Source organism: Schistocerca serialis, chromosome 4, assembly GCF_023864345.2.
Source record: "Schistocerca serialis cubense isolate TAMUIC-IGC-003099 chromosome 4, iqSchSeri2.2, whole genome shotgun sequence".
NCBI classification, from domain to species: Eukaryota; Metazoa; Arthropoda; class Insecta; order Orthoptera; family Acrididae; genus Schistocerca; species Schistocerca serialis.
Window position 1 is genome coordinate 715,421,089 of NC_064641.1, and position 21,306 is coordinate 715,442,394.

Consider the following 21,306-nt stretch of genomic DNA (forward strand, 5'->3'; position numbering starts at 1 on the left):
GCCCTGAAGGTAAGGAAGGACAACTGGCTCCAGCACCTCGGATATGTAGCGCCGGCTATTTAAAGTACCGGCAATGCGTACTAGAGGCGTGCGAGAGTAATATCCAATACCGCCCCATACCATAATACCCGGTGCAAGACCAGTGTGGCGGTGCATAATGCAGCTGTCCAGCGTCCTCTCTCCACGGTGTCTCCACACTCGAATCCGACCATCGTGGTGCTGCAGACAGAAGCGTGCCTGGTTAGTAAAGACAACGTCATTCCATTCTGCCGTCCACATCCGTCTGTCATCACACCATTGCCGACGGAGACGTCTGTGGTTCTGCGTCAATGGTAGACGAAGCAACGGACGTCTTGCGGACAGACCACTCTGCTGTAAACGGCGTCGAATGGTACGCGCAGACACTGGATGATGCGTTACAGACGCAATGTGCTGTGCTATGGTTCGGGATGTCACTGAGCGATCCGTCACTGCCATGCGCACAATTTGCCTATCAGCACGTGCAGTGGTGCACCGAGGTGAATGCGATCGACCACGTCGGTCCGTCGTACCCTCCTGCATCCAACGGTCACATATCCGCATTACAGTTGTTTGGTTTCGTCCAACACGACTAGCGATTTCTCTGTACGATAATCCACAATCTCGGTAAGCCACTATCCTTCCTCTGTCGAACTCGGATACTTGATCAAACGATGTTCGATGTTGTCTACGAGGCATAACTGATCGTCTTGTAAAACAACCACAAGGTAAACACACGTGCCGAACGTACACTCGTCGAAATCGCCAAGCCTTAAATGGCGCTATGAGGTGGCGCCACAGGCGCGCGTGATGTGCGTCTGCGCTGAAATTCTAATCAGTTGCATATCTCATCGCTGCAAACCCATGGTGTAAATTTCACTTGATTCGGATGCTTCCTTCAGGGTGTTGCATTTACGGTGGCCAGCAGTGTAGAAACGAGCATCAGTCTCGCGGCAGCGACCAGTACGGAACTAGCGAACAGTCTGGGCCACCCGTTGTGTCAAAGGTTTTTCTTTTTGTATCACTCAGGTGTGCAGTAACGTATGTAGAGGTTGTTTTGACAGCTTCAGTCGTACTGCCATAGGCAGCTGAGTGCAGTTGCTTTCTGTTTAGTATTCTCATACGTAACGGAGGTTCTTGGATAATTTTCCTCAGTCGTTCGATCGTTTGTTTAGACCCTTCAGTATCTCTGCATTCCCTCCTGCCTTGTCTTCCCTCTTCATCTCCCACTCCACCTGTCTCCTGCCTCTTGGTGCACCCACTGACGCCCCTACTCTTTTCATCCCGCCCCCTGCCCTGCTGCACCTTGCTCTCCCGTCCTTTTCCATCCTCTCAGGCCTCTCCCTCGGCAGGTCCCTCCTGGCAGTACTGTGGCCGACTTGTGTGTAACATGTGTGTGTGACTTCAGTGTCTTCTTTGTGCTCTACGAATCGCCAAGTGTGTTTTTTCACTTTATGTCGACTTTTTTATTAATTGTCACCTATGAACGTCTCCACGTCAGTGTATGTTTACGTCCATTATCTCTTTACTGTGTTTTTATGTCCCCCATTTTTATCGCCTTTCTATATATCATTTTCTTCTAGTATTAGCTGTCATGTCACTCGGCTGAAGAGCGGCGGATTGTGCCACTGACAGCCTTCCTCTGCCCATGTGGCGCAGGGGAATGAAATCACAATAAAGAAAAAAAGTCGTTTGTTCAGTAACTGGCGAAATGATTGAGCATCGATTACAGTTTTACATTCAACTACCAGCTGTAAGTTGTTTCTTGCTGTTAGTATCGGTATGCCGACGCATATATGGTTCACAGTGAGTTGTGTGTATGGTGTGTTCCTAGTCAGTCATGCAGCACGAATACGGAAATTTGTTTCAGCTCCTTACTGAGTGTTTCCACAGTGTCGCATAGCTGTTGATTAGGGGCATTTGCATCATTTAGTATGCGAATCACGTGCAGGGTCTTTTGTTAATATTCCTCAATTTGATGTTGTGTACCAGTGAGCATGTGTGTTTCTGTTGGGTTTAGACACCACGTCTTGGAAATTTGTTTGCCTCACTTTTCGAGGTTTCTACAAAGACTTGCAGTTGCTCACGGGACAGTGACGTTCGCTGAGCGTGTGAAATGTCTAAAGGTTTGGGCCTCAACATTTATTTGCTGACATTTTGTACTATCAGCTAAACATAGAGCTTTTAGTTTTGGCCGGCCGGAGTGGCCGAGTGGTTCTAGGTGCTACAGTCTGGAACCGCGCGACCGCTACGGTCGCACGTTCGAATCCTGCCTCGAGCATGGATGTGTGTGATGTTCTTAGGTTAGTTAGGTTTAAGTAGTTCTAAGTTCTAGGGGACTGATTACCTTAGAAGTTAAGTCCCATAGTGCTCAGAGCCATTTGAACCTTTTTTTTTTTTTGTTTGGACAGTTTGTATTTTGCTCTATTTGTAGAAGTTATTGCACCATTCGTGTAGTCAGTTGAATAAAATCTGCCTGGGCTTAGATATTATGCACTATGCTTCTGGAAGGGGAACTATTGATGAATTGTTCCCTCAGCTGTCACATGTCACACGGTATGTGCTTTCAGTATTTTCGACATGTTTCGTGTTTATTGGGCATGGAACACATTGCTGCATATTAATTTAGATCGTCGCAATGCGCTGATCTGTTTGATTTGAGTTGCCACTGTGTTGCTTGGTTCAAAGTAACGACGTCCATGATGCTTGGGTTAGGTGAATGTTTTGTACTCTGCTTCGTTCTGTTTTTTGTACGCAAAGGCGCATATTTTATTGAGTTGTTTTCTCGCATTGCGTCTGAGGGACAAAGAACGTATGTTCATTTTCGAGTTTGTCCGCTGCCTTCAGTGGCTATCCTGACCGCTCATAGGATACTGTCCACTAACGTGTCGTAAATTTTAGTATTAACTGGGTACGTGGAACAGTATTACATATTTAGTATTCGTTCCAGTCCATCGTTGGCTGATTGAGACAGCAATCAGTTCTCGTGGTTATATTAAAAATAAAATAGTCACCGTTGCAAAGTATATTTACGTAAAAATAACGCGTTCGCCGTGGTTAGGCATCATCAGATTATGCAATTTACTAACTCTCCTATAAACGTAAGGCATGGTTCTAAGCTGCGCAAAAAATTTAAAACCGCAAACAACAGCCACTAAAACCGTCGAATAAAATTCATTGTACCGGCAACCAAAGCTATACCCCAGCCACAACACACACACACACACATAAAACCGTGTGGATGAAAATCCGGTCGTCACAAATATTAAAAGGGACTGTGGGAACCTAGACAGAAATTTTCGCTAATCAACCCACAACAGAAACGAGGTCTGACAAATTAATTAATGAAACCAACGAGGAATTACAAATATATTTGAACTGTTAAAGCAGCAAGTAGCGCACAGCGAAGAACCAGCGTACATGTTGGCCTGGATGCCAAACAACTGAGCGGTCTAACCGCGGATGGCAGCATATAGGTGCACTAATACAACGAAAGCACAATAGATGGCGCAAGTTAATTAAATTATGGCGAAGGCTAGTATGGGACTGATTAATCTACACTTGATAAGAACGAATAAATTAGATTAAAGTTAAAATGTAATAAAAATTAACTTATTGAACGAGTAATACGGAAGACCCAAATCACGTTCAGTACAGTGATACTTAGTGTACATACTAGGTAAACAGTATTGCGGTAAATGACAGTAATATATAAAGTTAGCTATGAGGTATGCCACTCGTAAAGCATACAAAAGCAGCGTCTATGAACAAAAAATTAACGAACTGTAAAATAACCATAAAACTTCTACAAATCTAAAAACTTTAAAAAAATTTCATGTCTGTATGGGGGGCGGGGGCAGAATTCTGTAACACTGTTCTATTAAATGCACGTTCAAGTAACACACAATTATAGTGATTGTTCATACAGGACAATAAAAACCTAAACCTCTAAGTGCCACGATATGGTCGTGGGATTAAAACGCATTATACACCGTAAAAAGACGAAAAATTGGTCCATAACGAATGGTATAAACTGGATAGGTCTTAGGTCAGAAAAAAGACTTCAGTGATAAAACAAATCATTGGAATAATAGCTACGATATGACAGGTATCATTAAATCATAAAATGTCTGATTCTTGCTAACCAGCTAATCATTCACATGGGTGTACAGCAATTTCGATCTCTTCTAGTCAGTTTAGTTTTTTCCATTTTTGGCCGAATAGACTAGTTTTAAATTCTTATCGTCGGCGACCGATGGCCACTAGCTGTTGGGTGCTTCGCACTCGCTTAACGGTGTTTAAACTGCCCTTATTTATTCAGTAAATTCTAGCGAAACGTAGCCTTAAACATCCTACGCGTTTGTCCTATATATACAGCATCACATTCACTACAATTTATATGACGACCGGATTTTCATACAGACAGTTTTATGTCTGTGTGGCCGGCATAGAGCTTTGGTAGCCGGCGCAATGAACTTCGTTTGACAGTTTTACTCAAATGATTTTTGCGGTTTTCATTAAATTTCTGCCACAGCCTAGAACCGTGCTTTATGTTTATAGGGTACTTCTTTAATTAGCCTCTTTTTCCATTGTAGATAATCGGATGATTCCTAACCACGACGAAACGCGTCATTTTTGCATAAAATGACTTTTCAACGGCGACTTTTATATTTTTCATATAATGTTCATATACTTTTGCTGTCAACGTTGTTTCTTAATCGTAGCTCACGATGCATTCCGATTTCAAAATTTCTGGCCTTTTAACTATATAACTCAACAGGAACTAGCCTCATCAAAACTAACATTAGAACACTAGCACATTGCGGTACCATTTGCAATAAGTAACACTCTAGGCTAATTTGCCACTGAAAGAGTTAGAACTATTCTCGCTGTATGGCAATGCTATTAGAGCTCAGGACAGCCAGTGAAGACAGCGGACAACCTCGACAACGAACATAAGTCAATTATCCCATAGACAAAATGCAAGGGAACAATTCAATAAAAAGAACCAACCAGAGTACGAAAGATTCACCTAACCCAAGCAGCGTGGACGTCGTTCCTTTGAACCAACCAACACACAATAACAAAACACAAGTCAGACTGATAAACACATTGCGACGATTTAAGTAAATACGCAGCCGTGTGTCCCATGTATAATAAATACCAAACATGGCGAAAATACTGAAAGCAAGAATAGAACAGCACAAGGGACAACGTAACTGAATGCACGCACGTTCTTCGGCAAGACCTTCAACAAGATTAAAATAATTTTATACAACACAGCCAGCCAAATTGTATTCTCTTTGGGAGACTGCTGTCGCCAACCACTTGTACGTGAGCTACCAAACTGTGAGACATGTGACAGCGAAGGGAACAATTCAACAATAGTTCCACTTCCAGAAGCATACTGCATAGTATCTAACCCCAGGCAGATTTCATTGCAGGTCAGTCAACTGACAACACGAATGGTGCAGTAACAATACAAAATTACAATCAGATTGCCCAAATCGAAAAGCTTTCTATGTACAGCTGAGAGTACAAAACGTCGGAAAATAACTGTAGAGGCCCAAACATCCAGACATTTCGCACGCCCAGGAAACGTCACTGTCCCCTAAGCAGCCGACAGTCCCTGAGAGAACCTCGCAAAGCGAGCCAAACATATTTCCCTAGACGTCGTGCCTAAATCTACCTGGAACACACACGCTCACTTATGGACAACATAAAACCGACAAATATTAACTGACCCTGCACTCGTTTCGCATACTAAACAACACAAATGTCCGTAATAACCAAGAGCTTTCTGGCTAGCTCCGCACTGATGGCTGTTACGAAACAGAACTTCTCCTTTCTGCTCACTGGAAGCCTCAGATCGCGAAAAACCGCCAGAGAGGGTCACTTTAACAGCAGCTCTGTACACGACGGGTGGTGAGTTTTCCAAATCTTCAGATAGCGGTATCAATCGCCACAAGATATTGGGCAGTTCCGAAGGAATGAAACATGCTCTTATCAATGAAGACGACGCGCAAATAACTGACTACAGTGGTCCAATGAGGCCACGAAAGTATGTACATGGTGAGGCAGCTAAGGCAGACCACCCCAAATACACCCAGAATAAATAAGTATATCGAGGTGTGGTTTTTGCCAAGTTATAGCGGACAACGTTACGAATTTCCTGACATTCGAACGTCTTTTTATCGTTCATAATCGCCGAATTACGACACTGACTTTTTTCTTGGAACTATATACTTTCTTCTGCGCCACTTGAAAGAAAAAGAGAACTTCAACGACATAACATATAGGTGACTTGTTCAAATAGTATCAAGATTACAGTGCTGCAGATCACTGTCCCACCATCAAGAGAAAAGGCTCCACAGATTTTTGCCCTATTTTTCAAAATGTAAACAAATCCGTAGATCAGCTATGGTTCTTGTGTTTACCTGTGCGCTTGATGCCTATCAGTCTGTGTTGCGCTGTTGTAGTAATCGGATAACTTGTTCGTTGCCTACGACAGTCGAAAAAGTGAATAGCGTTTACGACGAATGTCGCCAAACGACAAACACTGTAAAAGAAATGTTCTGGAAACCAGAAGTGTGGAGAATAAAATACATCAAGGAAAAAGAATGGTAACTGATGAAATAAATGAAACTGACATTTTATTACAACACATAATCCAAATGTCACTAAGAGACATCTTACAAGAGGGAGTAACCAAACAAGTGTTTTTCAAACATTACATTCCATCGCATTTCATCCTCTTCACATTTTGCAGAATCATGACAATGACTTCCAAAACTGCTTACAGTTGAAACTTCCTGGCAGATTAAAACTGTGTGCCCGACCGAGACTCGAACTCGGGACCTTTGCCTTTTGCGGGCAAGTGCTCTACCATCTGAGCTACCGAAGCACGACTCACGCCCGCTACTCACAGCTTTACTTCTACCAGTACCTCGTCTCCTATCTTCCAAACTTTACAGAAGCTCTCCTGCGAACCTTGCAGAACTAGCACTCCTGAAAGAAAGGATATTGCGGAGACATGGCTTAGCCACAGCCTGGGGGATGTTTCCAGAATGAGATTTTCACTCTGCAGCGGAGTGTGCGCTGATATGAAACTTCCTGACAGATTGAAACTGTGTGCCCGACCGAGACTCGAACTCGGAACCTTTGCCTTTCGTGGGCAAGTGCTCTACCATCTGAGCTACCGAAGCACGACTCACGCCCGGTACTCACAGCTTTACTTCTACCAGTACCTCGTCTCCTACCTGTTTCATATCAGCGCACACTCCGCTGCAGAGTGTAAATCTCATTCTGGAAACATCCCCCAGGCTGTGGCTAAGCCATGTCTCCGCAATATCCTTTCTTTCAGGAGTGCTAGTACTGCACGGTTCGCAGGAGAGCTTCTATAAAGTTTGTAAGGTAGGAGACGAGGTACTGGTAGAAGTAAAGCCGTGAGTACCGGGCGTGAGTCGTGCTTTGGTAGCTCAGATGGTAGAGCACTTGCCCGCTAAAGGCAAAGGTCCCGAGTTCGAGTCTCGGTCGGGCACACAGTTTTAATCTGCCAGGAAGTTTCATATCAGCGCACACTCCGCTGCAGAGTGAAAATCTCATTCTGCTTACAGTTCTCTGAATGCAATCTACAAATAGTGCAAAGTGATACAGCATACATACTAGTGACAAAGCTGTAAAATCGTCGTGTCTGTCTGTTTGAACACGCTAACCTCCAAAACTACTAGGCGAATTTTCATGGAATTTTCACAAGTAACTTGAGCGTAGCTTGGGGAAACATGTAGGTTTTATTTCGTCCAACTCAGATCACAAAAAAGATATTGTAATATAATCCGCCGAAGGGAATACATTTACTCTCTGCAAAACGTATAACTGGGTAGGCATCCAAGACCAGAATCATTTGACACAAGTTTTCTGAGTATCATATCCCGTCGAAACAAAAATCTATACTGGAGAAATTGTTTTCCCCACGGTTTTAAGTGGTCTCCTTCTGGGTCTGTTGATGTGCTTTAGCCTCGTGGAGTGGTTACAGTGGCTTTCTTCTGGGTCCACTATACACAGAAATAGACCCAGAGGGAGGCAACTGTAACCGTTACCGAAACGTGGTTTTTCCAGTGTAGTGTTTTATATCATGATGCGGCACTCAGAACTAATTTGGCGTTTACTCTACGACATTTGAACTGTACCATACCTGTGAAAATGCTTTTATGGATTGATATGTTCTATGTAATGAATATAATGCTTATACAATCCTGAACAAGTTTAATCCATGCTTCGACACTATTGTTATTAAATGCGAAAGTAACTCAGTTACATTTTCACGACTAAACTCTTTAAGCGATCTCGTTCGAATGGAGACAATTTAAACCCTGATGGAGAACATAGATTACTTATAAAAAGACCGGTAAGAGTGTGAAGTAGAGGAAGGAATATCATTTTTAGATCAGTGAACTTAAATTATCTAAAAAATATTAAATTTGTTCCATAATGTCCTCATTGAACGACGTATAGTTACTTAAGTAGTATTTGCTTAGATGTTCATGTCAGAAAGAACAGACACCATATCTATATAAGTATATAGTTAGGGCAATACCGGCCATGACCTTCTTCTTCTGTGCGGATGCACACATATTCCGCGAACTCTTACGGCACTTTGTAAGAATGTCTTCCATGAGTAATGAGTGTGTTGGGGTGGGACACTACGAATGTAGTGTGTGGACGTACAAAGTGAGAATGTGGGTCTCGCGGAAGGCGTGCGCGAGATAGTCCCTGCAGTCGCACTGTCCTCCGTGCCCTCGGTGGTTCAGATGGATAGAGTGTCTGCCATGTAAGCAGGAGATCTCGGGTTCGAGTCCCGCTCCGTGCACACGTTTTCACTTGTCCGCGTTGATATGTATCAAAGCCCGTCAGCAGCTGAAGAAGACACCATATCCATATAATTATATAACTCTACTGTAGTCGTGTGCACCAGCGCGGCAACTACCTAAGGTGGAGCTTCTGCCCTTGTTCCCAACTCACCAAAACGTTAGCCACGCCGTGTCTCTAATAGCAACACCTCCCGTGCCCTCTCCCCCCCCCCTCCCCCCAACAACTATGCCACCAAGTAAGCCATTCTCCGCCCACTTCATTCGGAAAGTGAAATACGGAAAAAATCTTCAAAGTGTAATTTTTTTAATATATTGGTGTATAATATAATCTTAACGATAATTTCTCTAATAACACATCAAAACAAGTTTTGCATCACCCGATTCCCAGAACTCTTGAAGATAGACGGTGACTGTGGGTATCGTATCACAGATTCAGTCTGTTTGACTGTTCAGAGATGTCACTAAACCCGCCCAAAGATGTAAACAACCATGCATGAACAGCGCCTATTAGACGGACAGGGACCAACAGCCGATGAGTTTCAGTCATTTCACCACAAAGGAGGTACACGGCTCGTGTTGTCTGTAGTTCAACTATGCCTAGACTGTCAATACCGCGGTTCGGTCGCGTCTGCATTGTTACTCTGTGCCAAGAAGGGCTCTCAACAAAGGACGTGTCCAGGCGTGTCGGAGTGAACCAAAGCGATGTTGTTCTGACATGGAGGAGATACAGAGAGACAGGAACTGTCGATGACGTGCCTCTCTCAGGCCGCCCAAGGACTACTACTGCAGTGGATGACCGCTACCTATGGATTATGGCTCGGAGGAATCCTGACAGCAACGCCACCATGTTGAATAATGCTTTTCGTGCAGCCACAGGACGTCATGTTACGACTCAAACTGTGCGCAATAGGCTGAATGATCCGCAACTTCACTCCCGACGTACATGGCGAGGTCCATCTTTGAAACCACGATACCACGCGGCGCGGTACATATAGGCCCAAAAACATGCCGAATGGACCGCTCAGGATTGGCATCAAGTTCTCTTCACCCATGAGTGTCGCAAATGCATTCAACCCGACAGTCGTCGGAGACGTTTTTGGAGGCAACCCGGTCAGGCTGAACGCCTTAGACACACTGTCCAGCGAGTGCAGCAAGGTGGAGGTTCCCTGCTGTTTTGCGGTGTCATTATCTGGGCCGACGTACGCCGCTGGTGGTAATGGAAGGCGCCGTAACGGCTGTACAATACGTGAATGCCATCCTCCAACCGATAGTGCAACCATATCGGCAGCATATTGGCGAGGCATTCGTCTTCATGGACGACAATTGGCGCTCACATCGTACACTTCTTGTGAATGACTTCCTTCAGGATGACGACATCGCTCGACTACAGTGGCCAGCATATTCTCCAGACATGAACCCTATCGAATATGCCTGTAATAGACTGAAAAGGGTGCTTATGGACAACGTGACCCACGAACCACTGTGAGGGATCTACGCCGAATCGCCGTTGATGAGTTGACAATCTGGACCAACAGTGCCTTGATGAATTTGCGGATAATATGCCATAACGAATACAGCTATACATCAATGCAAGAGGACGTGCTACTGGGTATTAGAGGCACCGGTGTGTACAGCAATCTGAACCACTACCTCTGAAGGTCTCGCTGTATGGTGGTACAACATGCACTGTGTGGTTTTCATGAGCAATAATAATGGCAGAAACGATGTTTATGTTGATCTCTATTCCAATTTTCTGTAGAGGTTCCGGAACTCTCGGAAGCGAGGTGATGCAAAACTTCTTTTTGATGTGTGTACATAGCAATACCTGTAACTTTTATTCATCTCCACGTCATTTCACATAACAAATACTGGTATTCTCTTAAAGAAAAATCTTAATGAACTGCAAGAGAAACATTTCTTTAGGAAATACTATATTTACCCAGTTAAACAACCATCGTATTCTGAGAACAGAAAAAATAAAAAATAATTAATTAAAACAAAGAATATCACGAAATATGGAATAATATCTAATACAATGTTGTAGTGTGGCTTTGTGGTTCAGACAGACTACGAATCACAAGGTATTAGGTACGATCACCAGTCTCTCACAGAATTGTTTACGGTCACTTATCGCTTCTTTCACCTCCGACAATGGTTTATTAATGTGGACATTACAAAGTAGGTCTCGCTAAAACTGAGTGTGGAAGTGAAGCACATTCCGCCTCCAATAAGTCTATACGTAGAAAAGCACTGCGCTCTCTAAACCAAACTCCAGGTTGAGGACAGATTTACTTGCAGTATTGGAAAACAAAAGAAAAACGGGAGTTTATTTCGAAATAAATGTACATAATATACTTTTAAAACATTAACCGCCAATCTAGTGAATGTGTATACTGACGAACAACTTTATCTTACTTAAATGGTTTTTACATTGTTCTAGTATCGGCAAAATGGTCTTTTTGTTTTGAACCATCAATATTTCACGATCTTAGATTTTCTGTTGCTTGCACTTCCAAACCAGATAATCGTTGTCAACCCATTGTAAGACATGAGTAGTTTTTGCTCGTTTTGGTGTGGAAAAAGAACGCTCAGCTTTTGCAAGTGTAATACGTGCTGTAAGATACATCAGGACAGTTGTGACTTCGTCTGGTAAAATTCTATATCAGTGAGATATAATAGTTCTGTTAAGTTTTGTATGTTCGATAGTTTCTGTATCTATTACTGGTTAAGAGCTATATGATATGTAAAACGCCTATATTTTCTAGTGAATGTCAGCATTCTCATAGTAACTTTCGTCCATGAACGAAATGTTTGACAATTACTGTTTCTCACACACATCGTTGATCAACGGTGAATAAAAATGTTTTAATTATGTTAAACCAGAAAAGGCATTTCTAAGGTATATCATAATTATGTCAAAGTACGTGAAATTGTGTTATGGTGTATGATAAAGCAGAAGAAAGCTTAAGTAACAGCAAACAAACTGTTGAACCTAAAGCGAACAGTAGACTCCATATCAGAAAATAAAGCAAAATCAATATGAAAAACACATGTAAACTATGTGATTAACGTTATACATTAATTGCAACAATACGAGATAGGTTGCACCAAGTCTACAATATTTTCCTTTGGAATATCGTTAAAGTATGGTCATTGCTCACATGTTCTTAAAAGTAACAACAATTTTTTCGAGCTTTTCTTCGCTTTAAATATTTACGGTTTCCTTGCCAGGCAAAGATGACGACGCTATGCCTCTTTTTGCTTTGATGCCAAACAGGGGTTCATTAGGACTTCGGGTGTTTTGTCATGGTGTATTTTGTTCTTGGGAAATCCAGAAAACGGCAAACCAACCTATGATGTGTGACGGTGTCAGTCGTCCATGCAGTTACCATATTTTGTACAGCCTGATTAGTCCCTTTAATTTTATCTTAATGGTACTTAAGCGAAATGTACGTTGGCGGCAGTAGAATCTCTCTTCAGTCATCTTCAGATGCCGGTTCTCCAAAATTTCTCAGTAGTGCTCCTCGAACGTCGTCTTTCCTCAAGTAATTCTCATTTGAGTTCCACGTAGCATATCCGTAACACTTGCGTGCTTTTCGAATCTACTGTTAACATATCCAGCAGCCCGCCTCTGAGTTCGTTCCACGTCTGCCTTTAATCCGATCTGGTGCGGATCCCAAACATTCGAACAATACTCAACAGTGGGTCGCACTGACCTCTTACATACTGCCTCCTTTACAGGTGAATCACGCTTTCCTATAATTCTCCCAATAAACTGACGTCGACCATTCGCCTTCTCTGCTACAGCCTTTCATGCATTTCACATTGGTTTGGAACGTTACGCCTAGATATTTAATTGACGTGGCTGTGTCAAGCAGCACACTATTAATACTGTATCTGAACATTATGGGTTTGTTTTTTCCTACTCATCTGCATTAACTTACATTTTTTCTACATTTAGAGCCAGCTGCCATTCACCACACTAACTAGAAATTTTGTCTAAGTCAACTTGTATCCTTCTACAGGCACTCGAAGGCGACGCCTCCCCATGCACCACAGCATCGTTAGCAAACAGCCTCTGATTGCTGCCCACCCTGTTCGCTAAATCATTTATGTATATAGAAAATAATAGCGGTCCTATCACACTTCCCTCGGCCACTCGTGATGGTACTCTTGTCTCTGATGAACACTCTCTGTCGAGAACAACATAGCCTGCTGGATTCTGTTACTTAAGAAGTCTTCGAGCCACTCACTTACCTGAGAATCTATTCCGCATGCTAGTACCTTCGTTAACAGTCTGCAAAGGGGCATTGCGTCAAATGTTCTTCGGAAGCCTAGGAAAGTGGAATCCTCCTGTGGCCTTTCATCCATGGTTCGCAGCTGAGTTTGGCACGAGCGATGCGTTCTAAAACCGCGCTGATTTTTTGACAGAAGCTTTTCCTCCTCAAGGAAATTTGTTATATTCGACCTGAGATTATGTTCAAGGATTCTGTATCAGACGAAACTTAAAGATATTTATCTGTAATTTTGCGGATCCGTGCTTTACTCTTCTTATATACAGGAGGCACATGCACTTTTTTCCAGACGCTTGGGTCTTTGCGCTGGGCAAGAGATTCGAGATAAACGCAGTTCCTGTGGTACTATAGCTTTGAAAAGTTCGACATGGCCTCGAAGGTCGACTTGATATGTTGAGTTTAAATTCAAACTGACCATTTTCATAAGTAAAATTTCTGTATTCAGCCTGCAATTCTTCCAGCCTTTCCTGTTATACATGAGTGGACAATTAAGTTTTCATAACGTAATATTCATTTTCCCTTGCGTTCTTCGTCGGCCACTGTGTTGACCGTGGTGGTGCGTAATACATGAAATTTGGTATTCTCGTCACAGTCTTGACACTGTGGATCTCAGAATATTGAATTTCCTAACGATTTCCGAAATGAAATATCCCTTGCGTCAAGCTGCCATTCAGCGTTCAAAGTCTATTAATTCCCTTTCGTGCGGTCACAATTAGTCGGAAACCTTTTCCCATAAAGCCACTGAGTACAAATGACAGCTCCGCCAACGAGCTGCACTTCCGACCTTGTGTACACGATACTACCGACATCTGTATATGTGCACATCGCTATCCCATGAGTTTTGTCTCCCCAGTATATCTCACTCTTCGCCTGCTAAACCGCTGTAACAATTTCCACCACATCCCTTGCTGTCAGGCAACAATCACTGTGGGGGTAAGAACCAGGTACTTGTCATAGTTTAGGAGATATGACGTCATAAACAATGAGATTCTCGATAAACTGCTGCATCATACATGACATTCAAATTTATTACTTCTTTCGTATTATCTCTGTTAGTAACATATGTCGCTGACAGTATCCACAGAAGCCGCTGAAGGTACCTACACAAATATATCAGCGAGCCGCACATAGTTCAAGAGATATGACGTCATATTTTAGAAGCTTTCAACTGCGAAGCTCAAACGGCTGTAGGCGAAAACAATAGCAATTTATAGACGGCGTTGCTATAGTGACGTTTACAAAATCACGTTGTAGACAAGCGAACAGTAAAAGTCTGGGACCAAGTTTCTTAATTTGGATACTGTATTGATACATTTATACATTATGCATATTTCTCTGTACGACTGTTTCATAATATCAAAGGCGTGCTCTCAAATACATGGAAATGAGTCTTTTTCTCTGCTTCACTAGAAACACAACACATTTTTGTTTTCGTTTCCGATAGAAAACTGGCAAAATTAATACCCAGCAGTGCCGGGTTTGTCACCTAGTATTATAATAATAATTTATTTACTTGAATACGTAGTACATGGTGCAGAATTTTAAGTCACTTGAAAATTATTATTCCGAAATTTTAAAAATACATATGACATGAAAGTAATTTAAATGTCCATAAAATAATAATAAATATTTAGAAAACATCGTAATTTACGCTACATAAAAAAGAAGTGAACACTTAGCATTATTAGTGTCTTACTAAGCAGTACGGTTCTGTGTGTGACTATGGCTTGCTTGCCTGTATCTGTCTTTCTAAGCTACTTCCGTCAGTGTTCGGTTAAGTTTCTGATTCTTTCCTCAGCGGAGAGCCTTTTTGTTCCTGTCTTGCCTGATTCAAATTCATGTACTTCTGCAGTTCTGCCTGTGGACTCATGAAATACTACATATTTGTTTACCTGCGAGCAGCATGCACGTTCAGCCTCCTTTACCAGGTTGGAATGTTTTCTGCTGTCCCATCAGTCTCCAAACTCATACACGTACGCTAGCACTCACGCAAAGAGTGAAATGTGTTCCGTGTTAAACGTAACTTGTAATTTTATAAAACTGTTGGCCATTTTCGAGATCCTTCGCTTTCGTGCTACTTTATTCACCGAAAGTTAGCTGAGAAATTTCGATATTAATGTCCGCTGCCTAATAATAAAAGTGAAGCACGCGGAAGTCGTACACACCATCGGCTGGTACGTATGTAATTGTTGTTGTGGTCTTCAGTCCTGAGACTGGTTTGATGCAGCTCTCCATGCTACTCTATCCTGTGCAAGCTTCTTCATCTCCCAGCCGGCCGGAGTGGCCGTGCGGTTCTAGGCGCTGCCATCTGCAACCGAGCGACCGCTACGATCGCAGGCTCGAATCCTGCCTCGGGTATGGGTGTGTGTGATGTCCTTAGGTTAGTTAGGTTTAATTATTTCTAAGTTCTAGGCGACTGCTGACCTCAGAAGTTAAGTCGCATAGTGCTTAGAGCCATTTCAACCATTTCATTTCATCTCACAGTACCTACTGCAACCTACATCCTTCTGAATCTGTTTAGTGTATTCATATCTTGGTCTACCTCTACAATTTTTACCCTCCACGCTGCCCTCCAATACTAAATTTGGTGATCCCTTGATGCCTCAGAACATGTCCTACCAACCGATCCCTTCTTCTAGTCAAGATGTGCCACAAACTCCTCTTCTCCCCAATCCTATTCAATACCTCCTCATTAGTTATATGATCCACCCATCTAATCTTCAGCATTCTTCTGTAACACCACATTTCGAAAGCTTCTATTCTCTTCTTGTCCAAACTATTTATCGTCCATGTTTCACTTCCATACATGGCTACGCTCCGAACGAATACTTTCAGAAACGACTTCCTGACGCTTAAATCTATACTCGATTTTAACAAATTTCTCTTCTTCAGAAATGCTTTCCTTGCCATTGCCAGTCTACATTTTATATCCTCTCTACTTCGATCATCATCAGTTATTTTGCTCACCAAATAGCAAAACTCCTTTACTACTTTAAGTGTCTCATTTCCTAATCTAATTCCCTCAGCATCACCCGACTTAATTCGGCTACGTTCCATTATCCACGTTTTCCTTTTGTTGATGTTCATCTTATACCCTCCTTTCATGACACTGTCCATTGCGTTCAACTGCTCTTCCAAGTCCTTTGCTGTCTCTGACAGAATTACAATGTCATCGGCGAACCTCAAAGTTTTTATTTCTTCTCCATGGATTTTAATACCTATTCCGAATTTTTCTTTTGTTTCCTTCACTGGTTGCTCAATATACAGATTGAATAACATCGGGGATAGGCTACAACCCTGTCTAACTCCCTTCCCAACCACTGCTTCCCTTTCATGCCCCACGACTCTTATAACTGCCATCTGGTTTCTGTACAAAATTGTAAATAGCCTTTCGCTCCCTGTATTTTACCCCTGCCACCTTCAGAATTTGAAAGAGAGTATTCCAGTCAACATTGTCAAAAGCGTTCTCTAAGTTTACAAATGCTAGAAACGTAGGTTTGCCTTCCCTTAACCTAGCTTCCATTATTTCTACGGAATCCAAACAGATCTTCGCTAGGTCGGCTTCTACCAGTTTTTCCATTCGTCTGTAAAGAATTCGCGTTAGTATTTTGCATCCGTGACTTATGAAACTGATTGTTCGGTAATTTTCACATCCGTCAGCACCGGCTTTTTTGGGATTGGAATTATTATATTCTTCTTGAAGTCTGAGGGTATTTCGCCTGTCTCATACATCCTGCTCACCAGATGGTAGAGTTTTGTCAGGACTGGCTCTCCCAAGGCCGTCAGTAGTTCTAATGGAATGTTGTCTACTCCTGGGGCCTTGTTTCGACTCAGGTCTTTCAGTGCTCTGTCAAACTCTTCACGCAGTATAGTATCTCCCATTTCATCTTCATCTACATCCTCTTCCATTTCCATAATATTGTCCTCAAGTACATTGCCCTTGTATAGACCCTCTATATACTCCTTCCACCTTTCTGCTTTTCCTTCTTTGCTTAGAATTGCGTTTCCATCTGAGCTCTTAATATTCATACAAGTGGTTCTCTTTTCTCCAAAGGTGTCTTTAATTTTCCTGTAGGCAATATCTATCTTACCCCTCATGAGATAAGCCTCTACATCCTTACATTTGTCCTCTAGCCATCCCTGCTTAGCCATTTTGCACTTCCTGTCGATCTCATTTTTGAGACATTTGTATTCCTTTTTGCCTGCTTCATTTACTGCATTTCTATATTTTCTCCTTTCATCAATTAAATTCAATATTTCTTCTGTTACCCAAGGGTTTCTACTAGCCCTCGTCTTTTTACCTACTAGATCCTCTGCTGCCTTCACTAGTTTGTCTCTCAAAGCTACCCATTCTTCTTCTACTGTATTTCTTTCCCCCATTCCTGTCAATTGTTCCCTTATGCTCTCCCTGAAATTCTGTACAACCTCTGGTTTAGTCAGTTTATCCAGGTCCCATCTCCTTAAATTCCCACCTTTTTGCAATTTCTTCAGTTTTAATCTACAGTTCATAACCAACAGATTGTGGTCAGAGTCCACATCTGCCCCTGGAAATGTCTTACAATTTAAAATATGGTTCCTAAATCTCTGTCTTACCATTATATAATCTATCTGAAACCTTTTAGTATCTCCAGGGTTCTTCCATGTATACAACCTTCTTTTCCGATTCTTGAACCAAGTGTTAGATACGATTAAGTTGTGGTCTGTGCAGAATTCTACCAGGCGGCTTCCTCTTTCACTTCTTTGCCCCAATCCATATTCACCTACTACGTTTCCTTTTCTCCCTTTTCCTACTACCGAATTCCAGTCACCTATAACTATTAAATTTTCGTCTCCCTTCACTATCTGAAAAATTTCTTTTATTGCATCATACATTCCTTCAATTTCTTCGTCATCTGCAGAGCTAGTTGGCATATAAACTTGTACTACTGTAGTAGGCGTGGGCTTCGTGTCTATCTCGGCCACAATAATGCGTTCGCTATGCTGTTTGTACTAGCTTACCCGCACTCCTATTTCTTTATTCATTATTAAACCGACTCCTGCATTACCCCTATTTGATTTTGTGTTTATAACCCTATATTCGCCTGACCAAAAGTCTTGTTCCTCCTGCCAGCGAACTTCACTAATTCCTACTACATCTAACTTTAACCTATCCATTTCCCTTTTTAAATTTTCTAACCTACCTTTTCGAAGGGATCTTGAGATTCCACGCTCCGATCCGTAGAACGCCAGTTTTCTTTCTCCTGTTAACGACGTCCTCCTGAGTAGTCCCCGCCCGGAGTTTCGAATGGGGACTATTTTAGCTCCGGAATATTTTACCCAAGAGGACGCCATCATCATTTAACCATACAGTAAAGCTGCATGCCCTCGGGAAAAATTACGGCTGTAGTTTCCCCTTGCTTTCAGCCGTTCGCAGTACCAGCACAGCAAGGCCGTTTTGGTTAGTGTTACAAGGCCAGATCAGTCAATCATCCAGACTGTTGCCCCTGCAACTACTGTAAAGGCTGCTGCCCCTCTTCAGGAACCACACGTTTGTCTGGCCTCTCAACAGATACCCCTCCGTTGTGGTTGCACCTACGGTACGGCTATCTGTATCGTTGAGGCATGCAAGCCTCCCCACCAACGGCAAGGTCCATGATTCTTTAGGGGGGAGGGGGGACATCTGTAACTAGGGTTGTAATTCACTGAGACAAGTGGAATAGTCACCAGCATGGATTAGCGTTGTTCATGTTTAGTCTTTTACCGCTACTGGTAGGATACATAAGGGACGTGAACAGCTTCATATGTTGACTGATCGCTGTAAAGGACATAGAAATGCCGTGTACTCGTGTTAGACAGCGTTATCAGCAACTAACAGAGTTTGGTCGAATCATACAAAATCCAATTTTGCAAGCATTCGGATGTGACAACGGCTGATTTTGGATTGCGTGGTAACGTGGGGACAGGCTGACATACTCGTCATCAAAATTCTAATCGACCACACCTAACAGCACTGGGGAAGACCGCCGTATTATTGCACACCAAGCACATCCGAGCCCCTTCACATCTACGTCAGCCATCCAAGAACGAGGACTGGTCTGCTGCAATAAACGTTTATCATCCCGCACCTTTAGTCCGAGACTAGCAGCGGACAGACTATGGAATTACGTCCCTCGCGTGAGCTATCGTGAACACTACAACACAGATGACTGTGTTCGAAGGGTGGAGTGGTCGTGAAGCATGGACTGCTGATTTTTTACGTCAGATTGTGTTCAGCGACCAACCGCGGTCCGGCACTAGCCCAGATGACCATCGTTGGCGAATAATATGGCGGCAACCTGTGTAGAGGTCCCATTCTTTCAATGTTTTGGAGAGGCACAACACAGTGTTATTCGTGGCGTTACGATTTGGTGGACCATTTGTCTCTCTCTCTCTCTCTTTCTCTCTCTCTCTCTCTCTCTCTGTGTGTGTGTGTGTATGTATGATTGTGTGTGTGTGTGTGTGTGTGTGTGTGTGTGTGTGTGTGTGTGTGTTTGTGGATTCATGTCATGGATGGTAATGATTGAAGAAACTCCGATACCACAACAGTATGTCACGATCATCGTGCATCATCAGTATCAACACTCATGCAAACATATTTTGGTGCCATTTTTCAACAGGACAACGTTCATCCAAACAGCATGTGTGACAACGAACTGACTGCATGATATTGATGTACTCCCATGGTTAGCATGATGAACGGATCTGTCTCCGACAGAACTTGTGTTGCACCAGTTCACTTGTGAGCGTCATCCCAGTGTTAGTATCCAGAATATCAAGGTTGAGTTACAACAGTTGTGAGCCAGCTTGCCCCAAAAGAGGATAATACAACTTTGTGAGCCCTCCAAAACCAATCAGTACATGCATCCAGACCACAGCTGTTGATAAGTTCCTTGTAAATTCGACTCGATTTCGTAATCACTGAAATAACATCACATACCCTCCCAAACCGCGAAGTTTAATTTCGTTTCCTTGTCCCCTTGTGAGTGCTTCACTTTTGTCGTCAGGCAGTGTATGTAAAAATAGAAACGCTTGATGTAAAGTGATCTTTGGGTGGGAGATGATAGGGAGGTGGAATGGGGGATTTAAGATACCATGATCCAGCTCTTCGATCTATCCCTTCTTTCAGACAACCATAACTGAATTTATTGGATCGCATTTCATCCCTCCATCCATCCATATCTCCACGTTCTTCGCATGAGCTATGGTGTACATTTGTAAACTGACTTCCAGATATGAAGCAGTATGCCACAAGGACAAGTAGTGATGGTCGCTGGTGCTCTAGATGGGTGTGGTGTGCTTCCGCCTGGAGTCGCTGGGCTTCCCTATTGAGTGCCACCAAAACCACCTCACGGAGCTGCTGCTCGCCTACCTCAACGCCTCTGGCCGGATGTGGGTGACGCCTGTAGAGGTCGATGATCTCCTCGCCATCCGCCTGTGTGTTGGATCGTCTCTCACCAAGGAGGAGGATATAGGTAAGAGGCACCCCAACTTGTTAGAAGGCCCTGCAGCCTACTTCAGGCCCTGCAGCCTACTTCATTACATGGTGGGATCTAGAAACATTTAGAAGTTTAGCTTACAAAAAGCTTACAGCTTCAGCAGATTCTCAAATTCACAACTTCAATGGACTTTCTTTTCGTTTTGTTTGCAGTTCCTTAGGCCGCCTCTCACATTCTCATGTCCGAGCCTGTCGATCGTTGTATAAATCTTCTTTCAGATTTATTCGTTGCGTATCCTTCTCCCTTTTTGCACAGGATCTTCGGTTTTTTCTCTTGTACGAAGGCTGTTATAACAATAGGGGAGACTGGGGCAATGGGGTCACCTTAAGGAATAAACCACTACAATCGAGCGCGGGATTAACCGAGCGGTCTAGGGCGCTGCAGTCGTGGACTGTGCGGCTGGTCCCGGCGGAGGTTCGAGTCCTCCCTCGGGCATGGGTGTGTGTGTTCGTCCTTAGCATAATTTAGGTTAAGTAGTGTGTAAGCTTAGGGACTGATGACCTTAGCAGTTAAGTCCAATAAGATTTCACACACACACTACAATCGACACATTTTTCAGACTTATTGTCTGTAACTACACCCTTGGAACTATTTTTGTATGTATGCTCA

At 43.0% G+C, this 21,306-nt stretch overlaps 1 protein-coding gene across 1 annotated transcript in view; it reads left to right on the forward strand.

Moving 5' to 3' along the window:
* LOC126474718 (aromatic-L-amino-acid decarboxylase-like) overlaps positions 1–21,306 on the forward strand; it is a 187,335-nt gene that overhangs the window by 153,726 nt on the left and 12,303 nt on the right. The window contains exon 8 of the mRNA XM_050102196.1: positions 20,484–20,673. Coding sequence (XP_049958153.1) covers positions 20,484–20,673 — 190 coding nt within the window. The remainder of the gene's footprint in view (positions 1–20,483; positions 20,674–21,306) is intronic.